This window comes from Suillus subaureus (genome assembly GCF_016647635.1).
Source record: "Suillus subaureus strain MN1 chromosome Unknown BJ212scaffold_14, whole genome shotgun sequence".
In the NCBI taxonomy this organism is placed as follows: domain Eukaryota; kingdom Fungi; phylum Basidiomycota; class Agaricomycetes; order Boletales; family Suillaceae; genus Suillus; species Suillus subaureus.
Window position 1 is genome coordinate 199027 of NW_024538570.1, and position 17610 is coordinate 216636.

General features: G+C 48.3%; 4 protein-coding genes across 4 annotated transcripts; 3 read left to right on the top strand and 1 right to left on the bottom strand.

Moving 5' to 3' along the window:
* Nucleotides 1-1879: 1879 nt before the first annotated feature.
* BJ212DRAFT_1480342 (laccase) lies at nucleotides 1880-4136 on the top strand (the record flags this gene model as incomplete). Its single annotated transcript, XM_041340068.1, has 13 exons — nucleotides 1880-2064; nucleotides 2118-2169; nucleotides 2216-2284; nucleotides 2335-2465; nucleotides 2521-2549; nucleotides 2602-2676; nucleotides 2730-2757; nucleotides 2810-3545; nucleotides 3595-3615; nucleotides 3669-3817; nucleotides 3874-3897; nucleotides 3946-4010; nucleotides 4060-4136. 13 exons carry the CDS (start codon nucleotides 1880-1882, stop codon nucleotides 4134-4136), a joined length of 1641 nt encoding a protein of 546 aa, XP_041193527.1.
* A 733-nt stretch (nucleotides 4137-4869) lies between these two features.
* BJ212DRAFT_1350904 (putative argininosuccinate synthase) lies at nucleotides 4870-6848 on the bottom strand. The gene is made up of 9 exons (XM_041335519.1): nucleotides 6658-6848; nucleotides 6519-6598; nucleotides 6411-6470; nucleotides 6279-6344; nucleotides 6147-6229; nucleotides 5987-6096; nucleotides 5279-5934; nucleotides 5130-5230; nucleotides 4870-5078 (listed from the first exon to the last, which is right to left on the bottom strand). Exons 1-9 carry the CDS (start codon nucleotides 6707-6709, stop codon nucleotides 5006-5008), a joined length of 1281 nt encoding a protein of 426 aa, XP_041193528.1. The 5' UTR covers nucleotides 6710-6848; the 3' UTR covers nucleotides 4870-5005.
* Nucleotides 6849-7086: 238 nt separating this feature from the next.
* Nucleotides 7087-8924, top strand: BJ212DRAFT_1270830 (uncharacterized protein; the record flags this gene model as incomplete). The annotated part of the gene is made up of 6 exons (XM_041330918.1): nucleotides 7087-7632; nucleotides 7680-7721; nucleotides 7773-7814; nucleotides 7870-7932; nucleotides 7983-8050; nucleotides 8102-8924. 6 exons carry the CDS (start codon nucleotides 7087-7089, stop codon nucleotides 8922-8924), a joined length of 1584 nt encoding a protein of 527 aa, XP_041193529.1.
* A 3161-nt stretch (nucleotides 8925-12085) lies between these two features.
* Nucleotides 12086-17545, top strand: BJ212DRAFT_1429915 (uncharacterized protein). Its single transcript, XM_041337678.1, has 14 exons — nucleotides 12086-12353; nucleotides 12406-12502; nucleotides 12563-12636; nucleotides 12689-12872; nucleotides 12917-14487; nucleotides 14534-14574; nucleotides 14626-14715; nucleotides 14769-14972; nucleotides 15022-15393; nucleotides 15441-15616; nucleotides 15669-15923; nucleotides 15979-16951; nucleotides 17004-17163; nucleotides 17216-17545. Exons 1-14 carry the CDS (start codon nucleotides 12332-12334, stop codon nucleotides 17416-17418), a joined length of 4422 nt encoding a protein of 1473 aa, XP_041193530.1. The 5' UTR covers nucleotides 12086-12331; the 3' UTR covers nucleotides 17419-17545.
* The last annotated feature ends 65 nt before the right edge of the window (nucleotides 17546-17610 follow it).

The following is a 17610-nucleotide window of genomic DNA, read 5'->3' on the forward strand; positions in this document are numbered from 1 at the left end:
GTGGTTTTGACATTGGCGGTATCACGGGATAGGCATAGACTGGTGACCAGCCCGTCCGTTAGGCAAGCCGTCGATAGACCTGGCAAATCATAGCAAGTGGTGATCTGATAGAAGAGGTCATTGTCTGGCGCGGAGAAACTGGAAAACTACTCACTGGCAACCCATCAAAAGTCAACTTCAGTCACTTCCAAACATCCTCGCTGGACTTTTCTTTGGATGGTACAGTGATTCAATGGTTGCCATTGTTTCCTGATAAACCGATGATACTGCAGTGCAAGCTAATTTAACCCGGGAAATCCGATCGAGTGCGGTCAACTGCCTTCGGTATTGGTTTCCTTCGTACGAAATATTATCAGGAGTCCCTGTTCCTCTGGCTAAACGTTAAGTTACCCGCGCGGTCTACGCCCACCGCTCAGTCTGTAAATTTCTCACGGTCGGTGCTAGCACATAGGCCCCCTGAAGCTCTTCCCTCAGGTTTGTCCTAACTTCAGATCTTACCTGCCATATCTCGAATTCGAAAACGGACTGATAGGTTCTTCTCCATTCTCCCCTGTGAGAATGGTCATCTGATATACTTGGTGGAGTTCAGCCTAGCTCAATCTGACGGTCACTAGTACTTGAATAGACTTGAATGCCAGTCTAACTAACCAAACAGGATGTCACTGACGCTCAGTGCTCAGGTGCACCCTCTCTATTAGCGCCGCGACTCGGAATGATGGTAGCGACAATCCGTTTAGATACCTACCGCGCACTTCAATATGCTGCAAGACTACGAGTCTTATAGCTATAACTTCCGTTGGGCATGAGTTTGTCAGTATAAAACAAGGATCCGATTCTTAAATACCAGTTGAAGGACCGTCCAGGTCCAAGAGAGGCTGCCCATTGCAAGTAATAAGTTGCGACCCTGAAACGGTAACTTTCAGTAGCTACATCATAGCGTTGCAAGTACTACAGCCTGGAACCAAATCATAGTGCTGCGTGCTGCATGTGTACAACATACGGAATCGAGTTTAGTGCGCCGTCGGCTTGAAGAACAGCAGTGCGATGAATGTCAGTGGTCACCATGTACGGGGTCGTTTCTAGTACAAAGCGTCGGTTTGTGATATATCGGGTTTGGGCGCGCTGAAAGGACGATGCGAACTTGGCACCCGTTAGTACAGTATTGATTACGTGATGACCTCCACCATTGCAGGAACGGTCAGAGCTGCCAAGCTTGATGACTTGGCTGTGTGATGTCAAAACCACGACCATCCTGGTGGTTACCCTTCCGTGACCGGCATATCAGTTTCATTCCAGTGCTTGCTAGTGAGTCTTGTTCAACTACTGCCATGTCAGAGCTAGTACTAACGGCTTCAAGCCACATAGAGGCTTTCCGAGTCAAACTTGAATGTCCGGATTGCTTCATTTGATATGCAGCATGTGCTTTGGTCCGCCGAAAGTGCGGGCAGAAAACCACCAAGGTTCAAATCTAGCACCATGATGTTCATTCCATTGGTCCTATGAGGCAGATCATCGCATGAACTTTCCAGGTCCCCTCAAACTGCAACTATCAGATCACGGTGCGTCACTTGTTGTCAAGCTTTGGACCGGAGAATTTGATTTAAAGCCACTGACCTGGGCCTATACGAAAGATTGGACACATGATATATTTTTCGCAACGTGCACTGCTTGTCTTTTCGTGCATCCAGAGTAGTTTGTGGCTGCTCTAGCAACCCAAACTTTAACTCCACTGTCCCTCTACTTAAAATGCCACCACAGGCTTGTTGCTCGATCCAAATATAAGAAGTCGGCATACGATTTGTCTATTCCGTTACCTTCGAGTTGACCTCTACGTCTGCTGTCAAGGTTCAGCAGCATACTCTATATCACCCTGCTCATAATGTTTCTCCATATTGTCCTCACTGGCTGTCTTCTTGCCTCGTCACATGCAGCGTCGATAACTTCAAGATCCAACTCTGAACTCTCGCAGCGTTCACCACCTAGCGCGCCCCCGTCCACAATCGGACCTGTCGCTGAACTTACTATCGTTAATAGAGTAATCGCGCCCGACGGCTTTGAACGGTCGTGAGTTAATGCCTACATGTTCTCCTGTATCTCTTTATCTTCTTCCTGTACAGGGCTACACTCGCAGGAGGGATTTTCCCTGGCCCTCTCATCAAGGCGCAAAAGGTTCGTGCGAGCATTTTTTTTATGTCTAAAGCTGAATATTTCGAAGCACGACAACTTTAGCATCAATGTTGTGAACCAATTACAGGACAAAAGCATGCCTTTATCGACGAGCGTAGTATGTACTTTACTCTTTCTACCACTGTAAGGTCTCTGAGACCCTTCAAGCACTGGCATGGTATTCATCAAGAGAAGACGAACTGGGCGGATGGTACCTCGTTCATCACTCAGTGTCCGATCCCTCCAAATGGTTCTTTCCTCCACCAATTTAGCGCACCCAACCAGACGGGAACTTATTGGTTCGTACTCCCCATTTTCTAAGGAGGAGCAATGCTAAAGCATGTCGTACGGCAGGTATCACTCGCATTTTTCCACCCAATATTGTAAGTGCCCCTGATTATCTTCACGACCTTTGCTACACAGCTTTACGTCCAGGTGATGGTCTTAGAGGACCACTTGTCATATATGACCCTGATGATCCACACAAAGACTTGTATGACGTAGATGACGGTTCGTATCCTTGCTTTCATGTTTAGATCGATCATTGACTAGTGTTGGCACAGAGAGCACAGTACTGACGCTTTCCGACTGGTACGAGTTGGCTTGTCAGCCTTTTGCATTACAATCTTACGAGTTTCTTCAGGTTCCACGATCCCACGACTGTGTTAAATAAGATCCTCGGCGCTGTTACCGACAACTCCACTCTCATCAATGGTCTGGGGCGCTACCCTGGTGGACCAATGTCGCCCCTCTCCGTCATTAATGTCGAGCAGGGCAAGCGTTACCGGTTTCGCATTCTTGGTCTTTCTTGTGACGCATCATATAACTTCACTATCGATGGCCATACCATGACCATCATCGAAGCTGATGGCATCGAAACTGTCCCTGAGACTGTGGATACACTTCCGGTATTCGCTGGTCAGCGCTACTCTGTCGTTGTCCATGCGAACCAGTCTGTGGGCAATTACTGGGTTCGCGCACTGCCCAACATTGGAAATCAATCATTTGCAGACGGCTTGAACCAAGCCATCCTTAGGTACGAGGGTGCGCCCGAGGAAGATCCTACGAGCTCTCCTGGGCCTTCCGTCTTGCCATTCAACGAAGCATCGCTTGCATCTTTGATGAACATTCCGGCCCCTGGTGTCCCTGAGATTGGCAAAGCGGACGTCAGCATCAACTTAGTTGCCGGTAACGTGAATGGCCTCTTCACAATCAACAACGTTTCGTACCATAGCCCCCCGACGCCGGTTCTGTTGCAAATGCTCAGCGGGGCTCAACATCCTTCGGATTTGCTGCCAATCGGAAGCGTATACGAGCTTCCACCAAACAAGGTAGTAGAGATCACCCTTCCCAACACGGGTGCAGCTCCTGGCGGTCCAGTAAGCTTATCCTAGTACTTTTCACTCCTGTTACTCATCATCGTTCTAGCATCCTATGCACCTTCACGGAGTACGTCGTGCTTTTGTTTTCTGTGTCATTCCCCGTTCTAACGCAGCTGACAGCACAAATTTGCCGTTGTTAGAGTTGCAGGCAACAGCACACCAAACTTTGTTAACCCAATCTGGAGAGACACCGTAAGTATGGGAACAGTAGGGGACAACGTTACTTTCCGTTTCGTCACGGACAACGCTGGACCATGGTTCTTCCATTGGTAAGCATTTATTCTCGTTGTATTCCATGATACGCCTCTCATGACGTGCTTACCAGCCATATCGACTTCCACTTGAACAAGTGTGTATGCAGTAGTAATATTTGAGCCATGCACTGACTTCTTTCTAGTGGTTTTGCGGCGGTGATGGCTGAAGCTCGGGATCAACTTCCCATCGTCAGCGCGAGTATTCCAGGTATGAGTGCCGTGCTAGTTATCCCAAGCAAGCTAACTGAACTTTCCAGAAACTTGGGCCTCCCTGTGTCCTACAGACAACCCATATACTAAATCTTACGGTACCTTCAATACGAGCCTCACATAATCGTGCGCTATTATCGAGCACCCTAATTCTTCTCCGACCGCTTCTGCGCGGTAGGTATATCCCTCTTTAAATTGCTACCTCTGGTCTTTAAAAGTTTACCTACACGCGTCTCTCCTTCACATCATAATGATGTGTTGTCGAGCATTTTATTTGCTTTCTTTTGATTTAATAACTTATCTGTGTAGATTATTGGGGCGGGGGGATGCAATACGTATAATCCGGCTGTACAGTATAGCTGTGCTATCTCGAGGGGGTAATGCATTAACCTATTATGGTCGTTTCCGCTCATCGTTGGACTGAGTGTTCAGACTAGTGCCCATGGCAGTGTGCTCACAGGATGCTACCAGTACGACATCACCATAGTTCGAGCAACGAGTCTAAGATTGCCATGAAAGCTGGCTTTGCTATTGGTAAGCTGTCAACTACTGACAACTGCACTGCCCCAGTACTAAGCAGTGACTCACTGTTCTGACAGCTTCACGTGTTAAAACATGAGCACTCCTTGCTTTGTGAACTGCAAACTGCGTTGCCCTTGCACTGCTTGTGTCACGGAAGTCATACGAGGGCGTGGTCCAGCCCAGGAAGTTGATTTGTGGAATCGATCATGCAGCACTTAATGACACATGGTAATTGGGGTCAGTGTCGAATACCGTGATCTCACTTACTCTCGGTAATCCAAGGATTGGGACTATTCGTTCCATGATAGTAGGACTCACTTGTCCAAAAAAAGAATAGGAGTTGTTCGTGATGCATTGAAGGTTTGAGTACAAGTAAGGCATCTGTCGGCACCCTAGTATTACAATAAAAGGACACTATCTACAATCAGCAAAATATTTTTCCATCCTTGAGATCAGAAACAGGGAATATAACTAGATACGGGAGCCATAAACATCCTCTGGTTCGACGCCAGCTTGGCCCTTGCGAGCATTAGCCTGGCCCCACCTTGAAAAAGGTGAGTGAGTAGGTTAGAATATAAGTAAGCTGGAAATATACTTTTTAATACGGATACTTTCAATTTGAATGAAACCCGTGGTATCTGTCGGCTCAAACCCACCGAGCTCGTCCATGGAAGATTGATGCTCATCATACAAACCCTAAAAAGTGGGTAAGGAAACGTGAAAGCCATGAATCAAATTCATTACCTCATCAGAGTAGCGGCCGATAACAACGACATTGCCCTTGTAGAGCTTCAAGCGCACTGTTCCGTTGACAGTACGCTGGCTCGCGGGAATAGCACTGGTGACGAACTCGCGCTCAGGGGTGAAGAAGTGACCATTGTAGAGAATGCGGCCCAGTTCGATAGTTACGAACTGGTCACGGAGAGCACGAACATTGCGGTCGAGCGTGAGACCTTCAATGTCCATATGCGCGACACGTAAAATAGTCGCTCCAGGCGACTCATAACAACCGCGAGACTTGACACCGATGAATCGGTTTTCGACGATATCGATACGGCCGACACCGTGCTTCCTCGCGACAGCATTGAGTGCAAGGAAAATATCGACGGGGTCGGTTAGAGGGGCTTGGTCAGCGATGACAACCTTTACAGGGAGACCAGCCTTGAACTCAATCGAAAGCTGCTCAGGCTCCGCTGGTGCATCCTCGAGAGACGCGGTGAGCTTCCACATATCATTTGGTGGTGTGGTGTTCGGGTCCTCGAGGATTCCTGCTTCATAGGAGATATGGAAGAGGTTCTCATCAGTTGACCATGGTTTTGCAGCAGTCTGTTGCACTGGAATTTGCTTCTCCGCCGCGTATGCAAGTAGTGCTTGACGGCCAGGGAAGCGGTTATAGAACTCTGGACATAAGATGCTTAACGAAAAGTTGTTGTGCTCGAGAAATAGAATCACCAGGAAGCCTCCAAGGGGCGATGACCTTGATATCGGGCTTCAGACCATAGAAGGCAAGTTCAAAGCGAACCTGATCATTCCCTTTGCCTGTACAGCCATGTGAGACATAACTTACAGAACGTTATTGAGCTGAAGTGTGAATAACGAAGGCGAGGCTTACTCGCAACCTTCATTGGCTGCAACGGACATCATACCGCGAGCAATAACAGGACGGGCAAGAGAAGTTCCAAGTAGATACACATTCTGATTATGACAATCAGCGCATGATTAAATGCCCAAAGACGACGATTACCTCGTAGATGCAGTTTGCCTGCACAGCAGGGTAAATCAACTGTGTGACGAATTCGCGCTTGAGGTCCTGCGGGTTGAGGAACAATGAGCGACTGCTAGCAAGACCGCCCACATTGCTGGAAGACTGTCAAACCTCCAAGAAGAATTTCTTTGCACCAACACTGAGTGCTTTCTTTCTAGCTGCTTCGAAGTCCTGACAAACAGTTGATTAATAATAACACAAGACAGTATATGTTAGTACCTCTTCCTGACCAACGTCGGCCATGAAGGCGTAAACTTCATAGCCCTGCTCAATCAGCCACGCCAGGATGCATGAGGTGTCTGCAGATCTTCACGATTATTATGATCTCCTTGCCAAGACACGCGGAGAGTTAATTTACCAAGACCGCCAGAGTATGCAAGCAAAACACGGCCTTGTGCAGGAGGTGACATGATTACAATCGTTGATAAAGCTTTAAAGGACAACAAAAGTTTTCTTTGCAAAACGGTCGATCCCCAGATCGTCGGTCTTTTAAATGTGAATCTGATTATTATCGCGACGATGATCTGCAAAGGGGTCGACAATGTGTCCACACATCGATGACCCCCTCTACCTCGATAGCCGCGGAGTAATAACTGTGACACCCGACTGTCACAAGGCGCGTGCTACTTGCGCCAACACCTTTGTACCACGCCGGCCACAGTTTCACCTACCACGTACGCCAGCAGCCGTTCCGACAATAGCTTAATCACCAGACATAGTATGGACACAAGTTTCCTCTGGGGTTGGGATAATCTCCATTAACTATCATTCTAGCTGTCGCCTCATTATGAATTCACTGGCATTCGAACGTGCACCTGGTCCATCGCGGCGTAATAACGGTTATCGTCGGCCAAATCCTACGTCAGGAGATGCACCATCTAACTCAAGGACCAGTCAGCGACGCAAGAAATCACGCTCCCCGGACGCGTGGAATCCTCAGCTCCAATTTGCCGCGCAAAGATCTGAGCCAGCTCAACCCGAAGGAGGAAAGAAAAAGAAATCGACAACTCCCCTGCCTTTCGATAGCAGGCCCTTTCTTGCACCACTTGACGATGCCAATTTTGAGAGAGGTCGCAAGCACAAGTCCAAATCACGCCAGCAAGGTCGCTCGGCAGTGGAGCACCCTGCTACCGCATCGGCTCTTGCCGCAGAGAACAAGCTCACGAAAGATAGATCCAAGTCGAGAGACTCGACCTACAGACAACCTTCGAAAGCCTCGACATCCGACTCGGAAGGTGTCCAGGCGCTCGTGGACCTTCACCTCGAGTACCAGGGTCCGTTCGCAGCTGCTGAACTTACCAAGCTTAAGCGAGAAATTGAAATGTGGAAGAAAGTGAGTAAATGCACGTAACGACCTTCATCGTCTGACCAAAGATATAGGTAGCCCATGATAATAAGAAGACAATTAAGAAGCAGAATAAGGTTCGTGTATGCGCTTTCCTTTGGCATATTCGTTTACAGTGTGATACATAGATAATTGAAGAGCTTCGCCAGAAAGCAAGTGCAAATGAGAAGGTCAGTGGCCACCACTTGTTGATCCATAAACTTATTCAGGAGAACATTCATGCAGAAACTGAAGGAGACGGAAAGTCAAGTGAGTAAGGCACAAAACAAGGTGAAGAAGTCTGAAGATGTAAGCCTTTGTGGAATCGATGCCCATGATGTTCTTGAACTTTTACCCAGGCCATCAATAATGTCGAAACGAATGTTCAATGCCAAATTTGCATGGAGTTGTTACTCAAACCATATGCGTGAGTCTACATTCCCTCACATTAATTGGGAATCGCTCATGATTCCTCTAGGTTATCACCATGTGGCCACGTTCTTTGTGTTTCATGCCTGCAGGAGTGGTTCAAGAAAGCACCCCCCGGTGACGATGAAATGTACGACGACGACGATCCTGATTACCTACTTTTCCGAAAGAAGACTTGCCCATGCTGTCGTGGTAACATTCGTAATCGGCCCATTCCCGTTTTCATCGTCAAATCCATTGCATCCACATTGTTAAAGGTTCGAGGAACATCTCCCAACATTTCATCTCCCACTGCTGGATCCCCTCCCGCTGATGCGGATCCATGGGAAGGTTTATTCCCGCCTGATGACGAAATAGAGGATTATGGGAGCGAGGATGATGACGAGGAAGACGACGATTGGCTCGATGAAGATGTCTTCAGTTACGGTACGGGTAGTGATGAAGATGCATATGGTGGCGATTACGTCTTACCTCAGTGGGAACCACCAGCAACCGTTATCGACGAAGAGGACTACCTCTTCGACCGTTTGGGCCACAATGACCTCAACGTCCTTCGGCGCGGTGCTACGCTTGCTATGCTCCATGAATGTGACATGTACTATGTACATGATGAAGGACTTGTCGCGCACGACGAACTCAACAATCGCATCTTCCTCGGGTGGAATATTTCCCTCAGCGCAGATGATGAAGATGGTTCAAGGTACATCGAATGGGTCACGCAGGACATGGATGACCGCCCTGAGCGTTGGAGGATGGTGCACCTTGACAATGGGAAGTATGAGGCTCATCGGCTTGTCCCAGAGGATGATGTGTGTGATTACAGTGACAGCGACTCTGAACACTATATGGCAGAGTCTGACGTTGACTTCTAGTGCCGTTTACAGACACTACCCTTTCAGTAAGCTATCAGCAGGCATTTTGGACTCCCTTGTATCACCCTCGTACATAGATTCTTATCCCTGTGGATGTCTTGATCGGCTTGCGGATGTTTTCAACTGTCAATCGTATATACTATACCTGTGAAATTACCTACAATATAATTGTACACTGTAGATTTATCAGACAAGTCGTGCTCTGTGACCACTGTGTCACTGGAACTGCAGAGATTCAGGCGACGCGTACAACCACCCATTCCATACAACGACTCGGACGTTTTCCAAGGTACGAGAGTATGAACCAGCCACCCTCGATGCATTGATCATATCATCATCATCACCATCATGTATTCGCTGGTAAGTAGATCTACCAACTCAAAGTTGAAAGGATCCATACTGCTACTAGTCTACTAATAACACTAACCACGGTGTAGCTCTTCGGCACAGATGCTCTTCGGCACCGGCAAATCAAAGCAGCCCTACTTAAGGCAGGCCCTCGCTTCATGCGACTAGTCTATCTGTCGACTTATATGCATTATTGCGAAACGAATGTACCCTCTTTTGTTCGACGTCTAACTCGGATACTGGAGTGACAGTGCTCGTCGGGCCTACTCTGTACAAATTCTTTTCGAAAGTATCATGCTGCACAACAACGGTACCAGCGTCGGATCCTCGCACGTGCTAGGAGGATGTTAGGCTTCTCCGAGTCTCTGCGGTCACAAGTGGTACCTGCGATGACAGATAATCACTTAGCTCGATTGCTTATTTCAACGAAAACTGCCTTCAAGTTGAAGGGACAAGGGAATACAATATCCTGGTATGTTCCCCGACCAGGTGGGGTTTATTTCTTGAAATTGTGTCTGATTACTTGCCAAGTTGCCACTGACCCTCCTAGTATTAGCCTATCGAGAACCTCTTGAATCTCTTCAATAGTTCATTCACCTGGCATCATGGTCTCAATATCACTGGGTATGTCAAAACTGCTTCTGTCTCGTCTACTGACTCGCTACTATGATCCCGGTAGGTGGCATTCGCGTGCTCTTCGAGCTGAAGTTTTTTCCCGGACCTGCAGTTGAAGACAGAGATGCTAGGACTGCTTGCTCCATTGCTATGGTCGGTCAGCTACAGTACTCGCCTAGTTGGAAGGCTGTTAGAGGGTGTGACTTTGATTCGACCGATGGTATTACAGCACCTGATCTTTGCGACTTTCTCGAGACCATGTATTCTCAATCCTCATTCAAGCCCTGGACGTCGACTTTGCTGATCGAGTAAGCAGTCCCGGGGTGACTGACGCATTGATATCTGATTTGATTCTAATCAGGTTGATGACGCTCTCCTTGCAAGCAAGTATTTATTACCCGGACCTTTGAGGCTTTGACAATGACTCATATGCCATATATGCGACCCTGCAAATGCAATATCTCAGACTCCAGCAAAGCACCCAGAAGAACGAGCCTATGGAGAGATGATGGACTGTCAACTACTACCAACCACTCAGAATCACCCGGCGCAATTCATCACCGGCACCTTTGCAACAACTTGTAATTGCAAATTGTTTGACACGTTGGTCATTTCAATTCATGATGTTCGCGGAATGGTGACCAACAGATGCTAATTCACGTGTGCTACAATGATCCTCCTCATGTCACTGTCCCTTGATATTTTTTGCAGATAACAACTGGGTCTGTGCTCGTTGCTCGTTGCTCGTTGTATTCAGCCAAAAATGGTTTACCCATTACGTTGGTATCGGGTGCCGAGTCAGCTTCATCGGCGGCTGAACCGCAGAACAGTTTGCGCGCCGTCATGTCGGTACAGGGGTCGGGACTACCAATACCGCCGAATTCACCGGTCCCGTTTATTGATCGGTTCGTCAGGTTTCATGTTCCAATTGTTTTTAAGGCTTACTATGTCAACGGACATATCTCCTTACCGCGACGACCGGAAAGATCTGTAATTGTTGAACCTTGTTAAATGCGCTATTCGCTAGGTCCGTACTGGGAACTGAGGATAGACCTCGAAACCCCAAGGCTAAACTCCGAGGATACACAAACGTGACCATGATAACCCAGAACGCACAATAGCCACTTGCTACTATCGATCTATAATTGCTGGCAACCACGAACTGGCAATACGTATGTAACCGATTAGTCAACAACAAATTTCCGCAGAAATCCTAGGCTTGAACCCTCCGTTTGTCTCAAGCTCGGACTTTCACTCTCCGGATCCGAAAGGCAGCTGGTTCCTCACAAACATTGACTAGTAGTGAGTCTACATAAATCTACATCTTCGGAGTCCTCGTTGCCTATTACATGCAGGATTACTAACAACACCATCCTTGAATGGCGTCCGCAAGGGGGGAATGGTTATAATTGTGACCTTTCTTCTTTGTGACTGTTTGGTGTTCGCGACGCGCGTTACTTGATATGATGGCTGCAACAGCATGATTGGCCTTGATCTTGAAGCTTGAGGTTTGCAAATTTTCGAATAGGAAAGTTCCTGACGTTTGCACCGGTCGAGTCGAGGGTGAAGGTAAGTCTTGGCTATGATTACGTAGTATGCTCGTTATGCAGTCTAAGATTTACTAGGATTTACTGCATCTAAGTAAGCGGTAAAATGATCGCCGCCGAGAGAGAAGTACATCTTTGTACTATGCACGTTTCCAGATATCGCCCTTCTCCATTGCAATTAAATGTGCCTTGAAAAATGTAGTGCTTTGTCGTTGATGCCAAGTTGAGTTTCTCTCGATGCGCATATGCACAGCACGCAGGCTATGTGTTTATCTTTTTTGAAGAAACAGGTTTGACTGATGCGATGTCGATGGGCTTGGACCACGGGTCACTGGCAGTTTATTCTATGGTGTGAGCACTGAGTGTCCGGGACTAATATTTGTTGGGCATACCACTTGGAACAAATCAAATTTCAATTTCATCTCTTTAACGGTTCAGAAAAATAAGAGTACTTTTGATGTTTGGGCTATTCATTCATGAGGAAAGTAAGAAGCTACGCAGCAGGCAAATCTCGGGCCAATCCAAGTTGAATCCAAGGCTTGTCCAGTACTCCGGATAAAAAATGCGTAGGCGGGTGTGTTGTGTTATACATAGAATTCTCAGCCACATTACGCTTTCAAATCACTCCCCACATGGTGTTATTCGGCCACGCCGAAGCTTAGTTTCGACTGGTAAAGTGACCTGCCAGTATTAGTGCGTTTCTTTATACTCTCCGTTCTTACTACCAGTCAGCATCATCTTTCGAGTGCTTGACATCCACATAACACCAAGGGGCGTTTGGAGTCTTCAAAAGATTCCAGAAATCAGCATTTTTGCATTGATACAACCTGTCCCGGACGCTTGTGGAGCCGCTCAGAGCTGAAACAGAGTTCGGGTCTGTCAACACAAGTCATACGCATGCAGGAGGCAGAGGAGCAAGGTATACTGCAGTTGGATCATTTTTAAGCTAGAGTTAACTTCTCACCGCTTAGACACATGTCGAATCTGCAGTGCGCCTAGCGACTCGGATCAGCCGCTCTTTTATCCCTGTAAATGCTCTGGCACCATACGGTATATACATCAAGATTGGTCAGTAGACTTCAAGGGAATGATAGTATTATCGTATAACCTCACTCCCCTTTTATCTAGTTTGACTACATGGTTATCACACAGCAAGAAGAAGACCTGCGATGTATGCAAACATCCATACTCCTTTACAAAAGGTGAATGCAGCTTCGTTCGATGTGTGGAACTGACTTACACTCTTTCCTTTAGTCTATGCAGCTGATATGCCCTCCACGCTTCCTCCACTTCTCCTGTTCCGCCGCCTAGCTCAACAGGCTTTGTTTGCCGTCCTTTTTGGTCTACGGGCTATTATGGTCGGAACTGTCTGGCTTGCCGTGCTACCGTGGATTACCATTTGGACATGGAGAGTTTATTTTACGATGGGCGAGTCAACGTGAGTTACATAACTTTTGTGCGACCCCAACTCACACCGTGTAGTGCATGGTGGATAAGTGGTCGCGGTCGACCATATGCTGATTTCTTTGGGATGAACGGTCCCACTGCTTCTTCGAATGGCTCATTTACTGGTCTCGGACTTCCTTCCAACGCTACACTATATCAACGGATTTCCAATCGCCCATTCTGGTCGATGCTATCTGCTGACATTTTCGCCGGACAAATAATCGCCTCCCTTATTGTCTTAATATTTGTTGCAATATTTCTTCTCAGGGAATGGATTTCGCAGAATGCTCGACCAGGGGTATTCGAGGATGAGGACGGCGGTGCAATACATCCTGCCCCTCAACCTGGTGACCTCCCCGCAGCTGCAGTAGAAGAGCCTGTCAACGTACATATTCCGGATGAGAATGGTTTTGCTCATAATGCCCTTCGAGAGGCAGCTCTCGATGCACGACGTCAAGGGAGAGCCATACGCGCTCGTCAAGGTGCCGGTGTCGCCCAAAGGCAAGGTCTACGCCAGCGTGACCCATTCGAGATAGACCGGCACCAGGTTCTTCGAAACCGTCCTCTTGATAGACTTCCCTTTCCTCTTGAGTCAGCCCCTCAGCTTCCTCAAGTTCCCCGAGAGCAACCACCACCGTACGAACCAAACCATCAGCCCCGGAAAGGAAAGGGCAGGGCGGAAGAAGCTGATGACACCGGAGAAGGGTCCTCAGACCTTCATTCCCAACGACGTATTCGCAGGAGGATTTACACCGAGGAAGACGAGAGTATGTCGCATGAGACGGCTGACAGTCAGGACGTTCAACCCTCCACTTCACTCGATGGAGGGGAGGTGTTGACATTCCCTTTCACCTTCAGGGCTTCTAGCTCCATCAGCTCGAATTTCCCAGAACCCTCTAGGAGTAGTGATTCCGTCGTCGGTCCTTCAACCTTCAATGAGAGGTATCCCTGGGATGGAGACTTCCACGTTGACTCGCAACCAACTTCTTCGTCTGTTTCCCGTTCAGCGACACCTGCACTTCATGTCAATATTGACACTCCGCTACGACGACCTCCCATGGCAAGCTCTACTGCTTTCGCGGAGGGTGCGATACCTAACAAGCTTCAGCCAAGTCCAGCGCTGCCACTATCTTCACCCAGTCTCGCAATGTATCTTGCGCCAGAAGAGCTGGAAGCTGGACCGTCATCATCTGGACCATCAGGGTACTTTGACAGCGAGCGCTCGAAAGAGGAACTCGAAGAAGAATTGGAAAGCTTCTTCCGTGATCCGGAGTCAGCCAGCCCTGACCTACCTCCTCCATCTGGCGCGCAGGATCAATCCTCTATCGCCACCATACCAGACACGCCCCTCGAAGAGAATGACGAAGAAGACGACGATGAGGGGGAGGATGATGATATTCCTGCACAAGCCCCTGCAGCCGAGGTTGATCCGGTGCTGGATGATGAGGACGACGAGGATGACGATGACGGCGACGGCGATGATTTGATCAATCCTCGCGATGAGAACGTCGCTGCCCCTCCTCAAGTTCAGGTTGCACTCAACCAGCCTGGTGACATAGATGATCTAGAACCGGGGGTCGAGGATGATTTGGACGGAGCTATGGAAGGTCTGACTAGCTTCCCTATCGCACGAAGTATACTGATATTCTGCAGCGATTGGATTGAGGGGACCTATTCTCGGGGTCTTTCAAAACGTTCGTCTCGAATTTTGATTATTGTTTCGTTACTCAACGGATAGAATACAGGCGGTCCTTATGGTCTTTGTCCTTGACACCGCGATTGGCTTTGGTGTATGGCTTCCATTTACCTTTGGGAAGACAACCGCTCTATTATCGGTAGGAGGTACTGGAGGTTGGTGGTCAACAGGAACTTACCCCATTTTATTCAGCTCGATCCTCCACGGGCATTGTATATTCTGGATCTCCCGATTCGAGCTATGAGAGTTATTACAGATCCCATTGTGGATTTTGTCACAGTCATTCTTGGCCTCTTCGTCTTCCCTGGCCTGTATTGGTCTATTCGCCTGGTTTTGGATATTCTGCTCCTCCTCGCCAGACAGAAAGTCAGCTCTGACAACATCATCGAGTGGACGGTAATTGAATTGTTGTTCACTGAAAGAATTCTCTCATTTATGTTTGCAGATATCGAAAATCACAACCACGTGGGAGAATATTGTCGCATCCTTGCAGACACCCCCGCCTTCGCCTGCCACTTCGTTGTCACAGCGTCTCGAAAGTTTCTTGGAAAGTGACTCGGTGATCGCACGGTACTCGGAACCATATTTTGCAACTCTGGGCCGCGAGGTCCGAACTGCCTCCGAGCAACTGCAAACTTCGTGGGTCAACCTGACCATGGGGCAAGGGACTCGCGAAAAGGTATTCGCCATTATGCTGGGCTATGGCGTAGTTGGCGTCCTTCTTGCTATTTACCTAAACGTGTTCACTGTTGGCAACGCGAGAAGTGCGGGACGAGCTATCCGGAGTGCAGTACGGCAGCAGCTCCTGGTGGTAAAAGTAATATCTCCTTCACTGCGATTTTGATCCATGCTTATCTTTCACAGGTGGCCATGTTCATTGTTATCGAGCTCGTGATATTTCCCTTGGGATGTGGCATCATGCTCGACATCTGTACAGTTTGGGTCTTTCCTGAGGCCTCCCTCGAGTCACGTGCTGCCTTCTTCACCCAAGCTCCATTGACGGCAATGTTCTATCACTGGGTTGCTGGAACTATGTTCATGTGAGTCAACAAAATGGCCTCAGTAGATTTGGCAGACTAACTTTTTCTTTAGGTACCAGTTTGCCATTCTCTTGGCTGGATGTCGAAATATCATGCGCCCCGGAGCCATGTGGTTTATCAAGGATCCTCAAGATCAAAACTTCCACCCCATCCGTGACATCCTGGATAGGCCCACATTCACTCAGTTCCGTAAACTCCTCATCAGCGCTTTTATGTATGCCATGGTGGTCGCGTGTGGAGTGGCAACTCTTGCTGTGCTACTTTTGCTTGGTAACAGGTCGATTTTCCCTCTTCGGTGGAAGACGCGGTGAGATATTTACCTAGCGAGTGATCTCAAACTTTTTCCTGACATTGCCATCCAGCGAACCGATATCCACCGTCCCCGTAGATCTCATTTTCCTACAGTTTGCTCTGCCATACACGATGCGCTACCTCAAGCCCAGGAGATTTTTCCATCGGTGGGCCGTCCGTATCTGGAAGCTAGTAGCAATAAGGCTGCGTCTGACGTCTTACATGTTTGGCGAACGCCACTCGGACGAGGAATCCACGACACAGTTTGACAGTTGGATTCCTTTCCTCCGCAGGTCATCGAGCGACATAGAGGCTGCTAGCAAAACACCCGATGGAACCTTCCGTCGTGTGCCCGCAAGCGACAACATCGCACTTCCGAAGGATATGCGTGCCACTGCAGAAGTGTTGGAGGATGGCACTCCCGCCAATCCTGTTGCAGAAGAGCTCGTAGCAGCGCAAGATGCAGAAGCTTCAAAGGCCAAGCGTGATATCAAGAACGATTACCTCATTGTATACTTCCCGCCCAACTTCCGATTGAGAATCTTCGGTTTTATTGCCTCTGTTTGGGTCATCGTTGCGGTGTTGGCTGCTATATTTATTGCAGTACCTATGCAACTCGGTCGTCACTTCTTCTGTCTGTTCACACCGAAAGAACTACATGATGGCTACTCCTTCCTTGCAGGACTCTACCTTCTTTGGGCCTGCTATCTCGTGGCCAAAACTGTGGAACGGATGGACAAACGCAGACAACGAAGAGGTGGTGATGGGCCAAGAGCTGAGTTTGCAGTCTTCTTCGTGAAGCGGAGCCTTCTTTGGCTATCCAAAATTGCCTATATGGGGATATTTTTGGGCATCATCATCCCCATTCTTTTCGCACTCGTCATCGATATGTATATCGTCATGCCTGTTCGTCTGACTCTTAACCCAACGCTGGATATTCACATCCGTATTGTTGACATGTGGGCCCTTGGTCTTGTGTATGGCAAGATCTTCATGCGCATCAACCGGCGACCTCAATTTGATGTTGGGCGCGGAGTGGTTACGGTTAGTCAAGGTCGGTCACTGGCAGAGTGAGCCTACTGACTGATCGCTATAGATCATCACCAACGGCTGGACTCATCCAGACCCCAAACAGGCAACAAAGGAAGTAATCATTCCGCTTGTTGTTGGGTTGCTTGGTATGCTAGTCCTCCCTGCTGCCGCAGTGTGGGGCCTACGAGAATTCTTCGATCTGCCGTTAAGTCCTAAATTTATGTGTAAGTTGCTGTACTCCGGTCACGCCGTAAGTGTCTTACTCGCTTTCTACAGTTATGCATGCATATCCAGGCATGTTCGCCATGGTAGGCTTCTATCGGGCATCAATGGCCACGTTGAGGTTGCTGTCCTCCTGGTCACAGGCAATTAGGGATAAAGAGTTCTTGGTGGAGATGCGATTACAAAATCTCGAGCCTGTTGCAGCAAGCGAAGGAAGTGCACAAAAAGGAGGGGCGGAAGGTGAAGGGACCGCTTAGGATCACTTAGTCTATAGACATCATGGCCTGATGTATAACAATGCTTTTTTTTCACTGTTGACCGGTCGAACCGGACGAGTACGTGGATACTCGTGGACGACAGCCAGAAGACAGAAGTGACAGGGGTCTGAATTTAGATTAGCAGACAAGGTTAGACTTTAAAGCTTAGTACATACTTTTCGGGACCTTCCA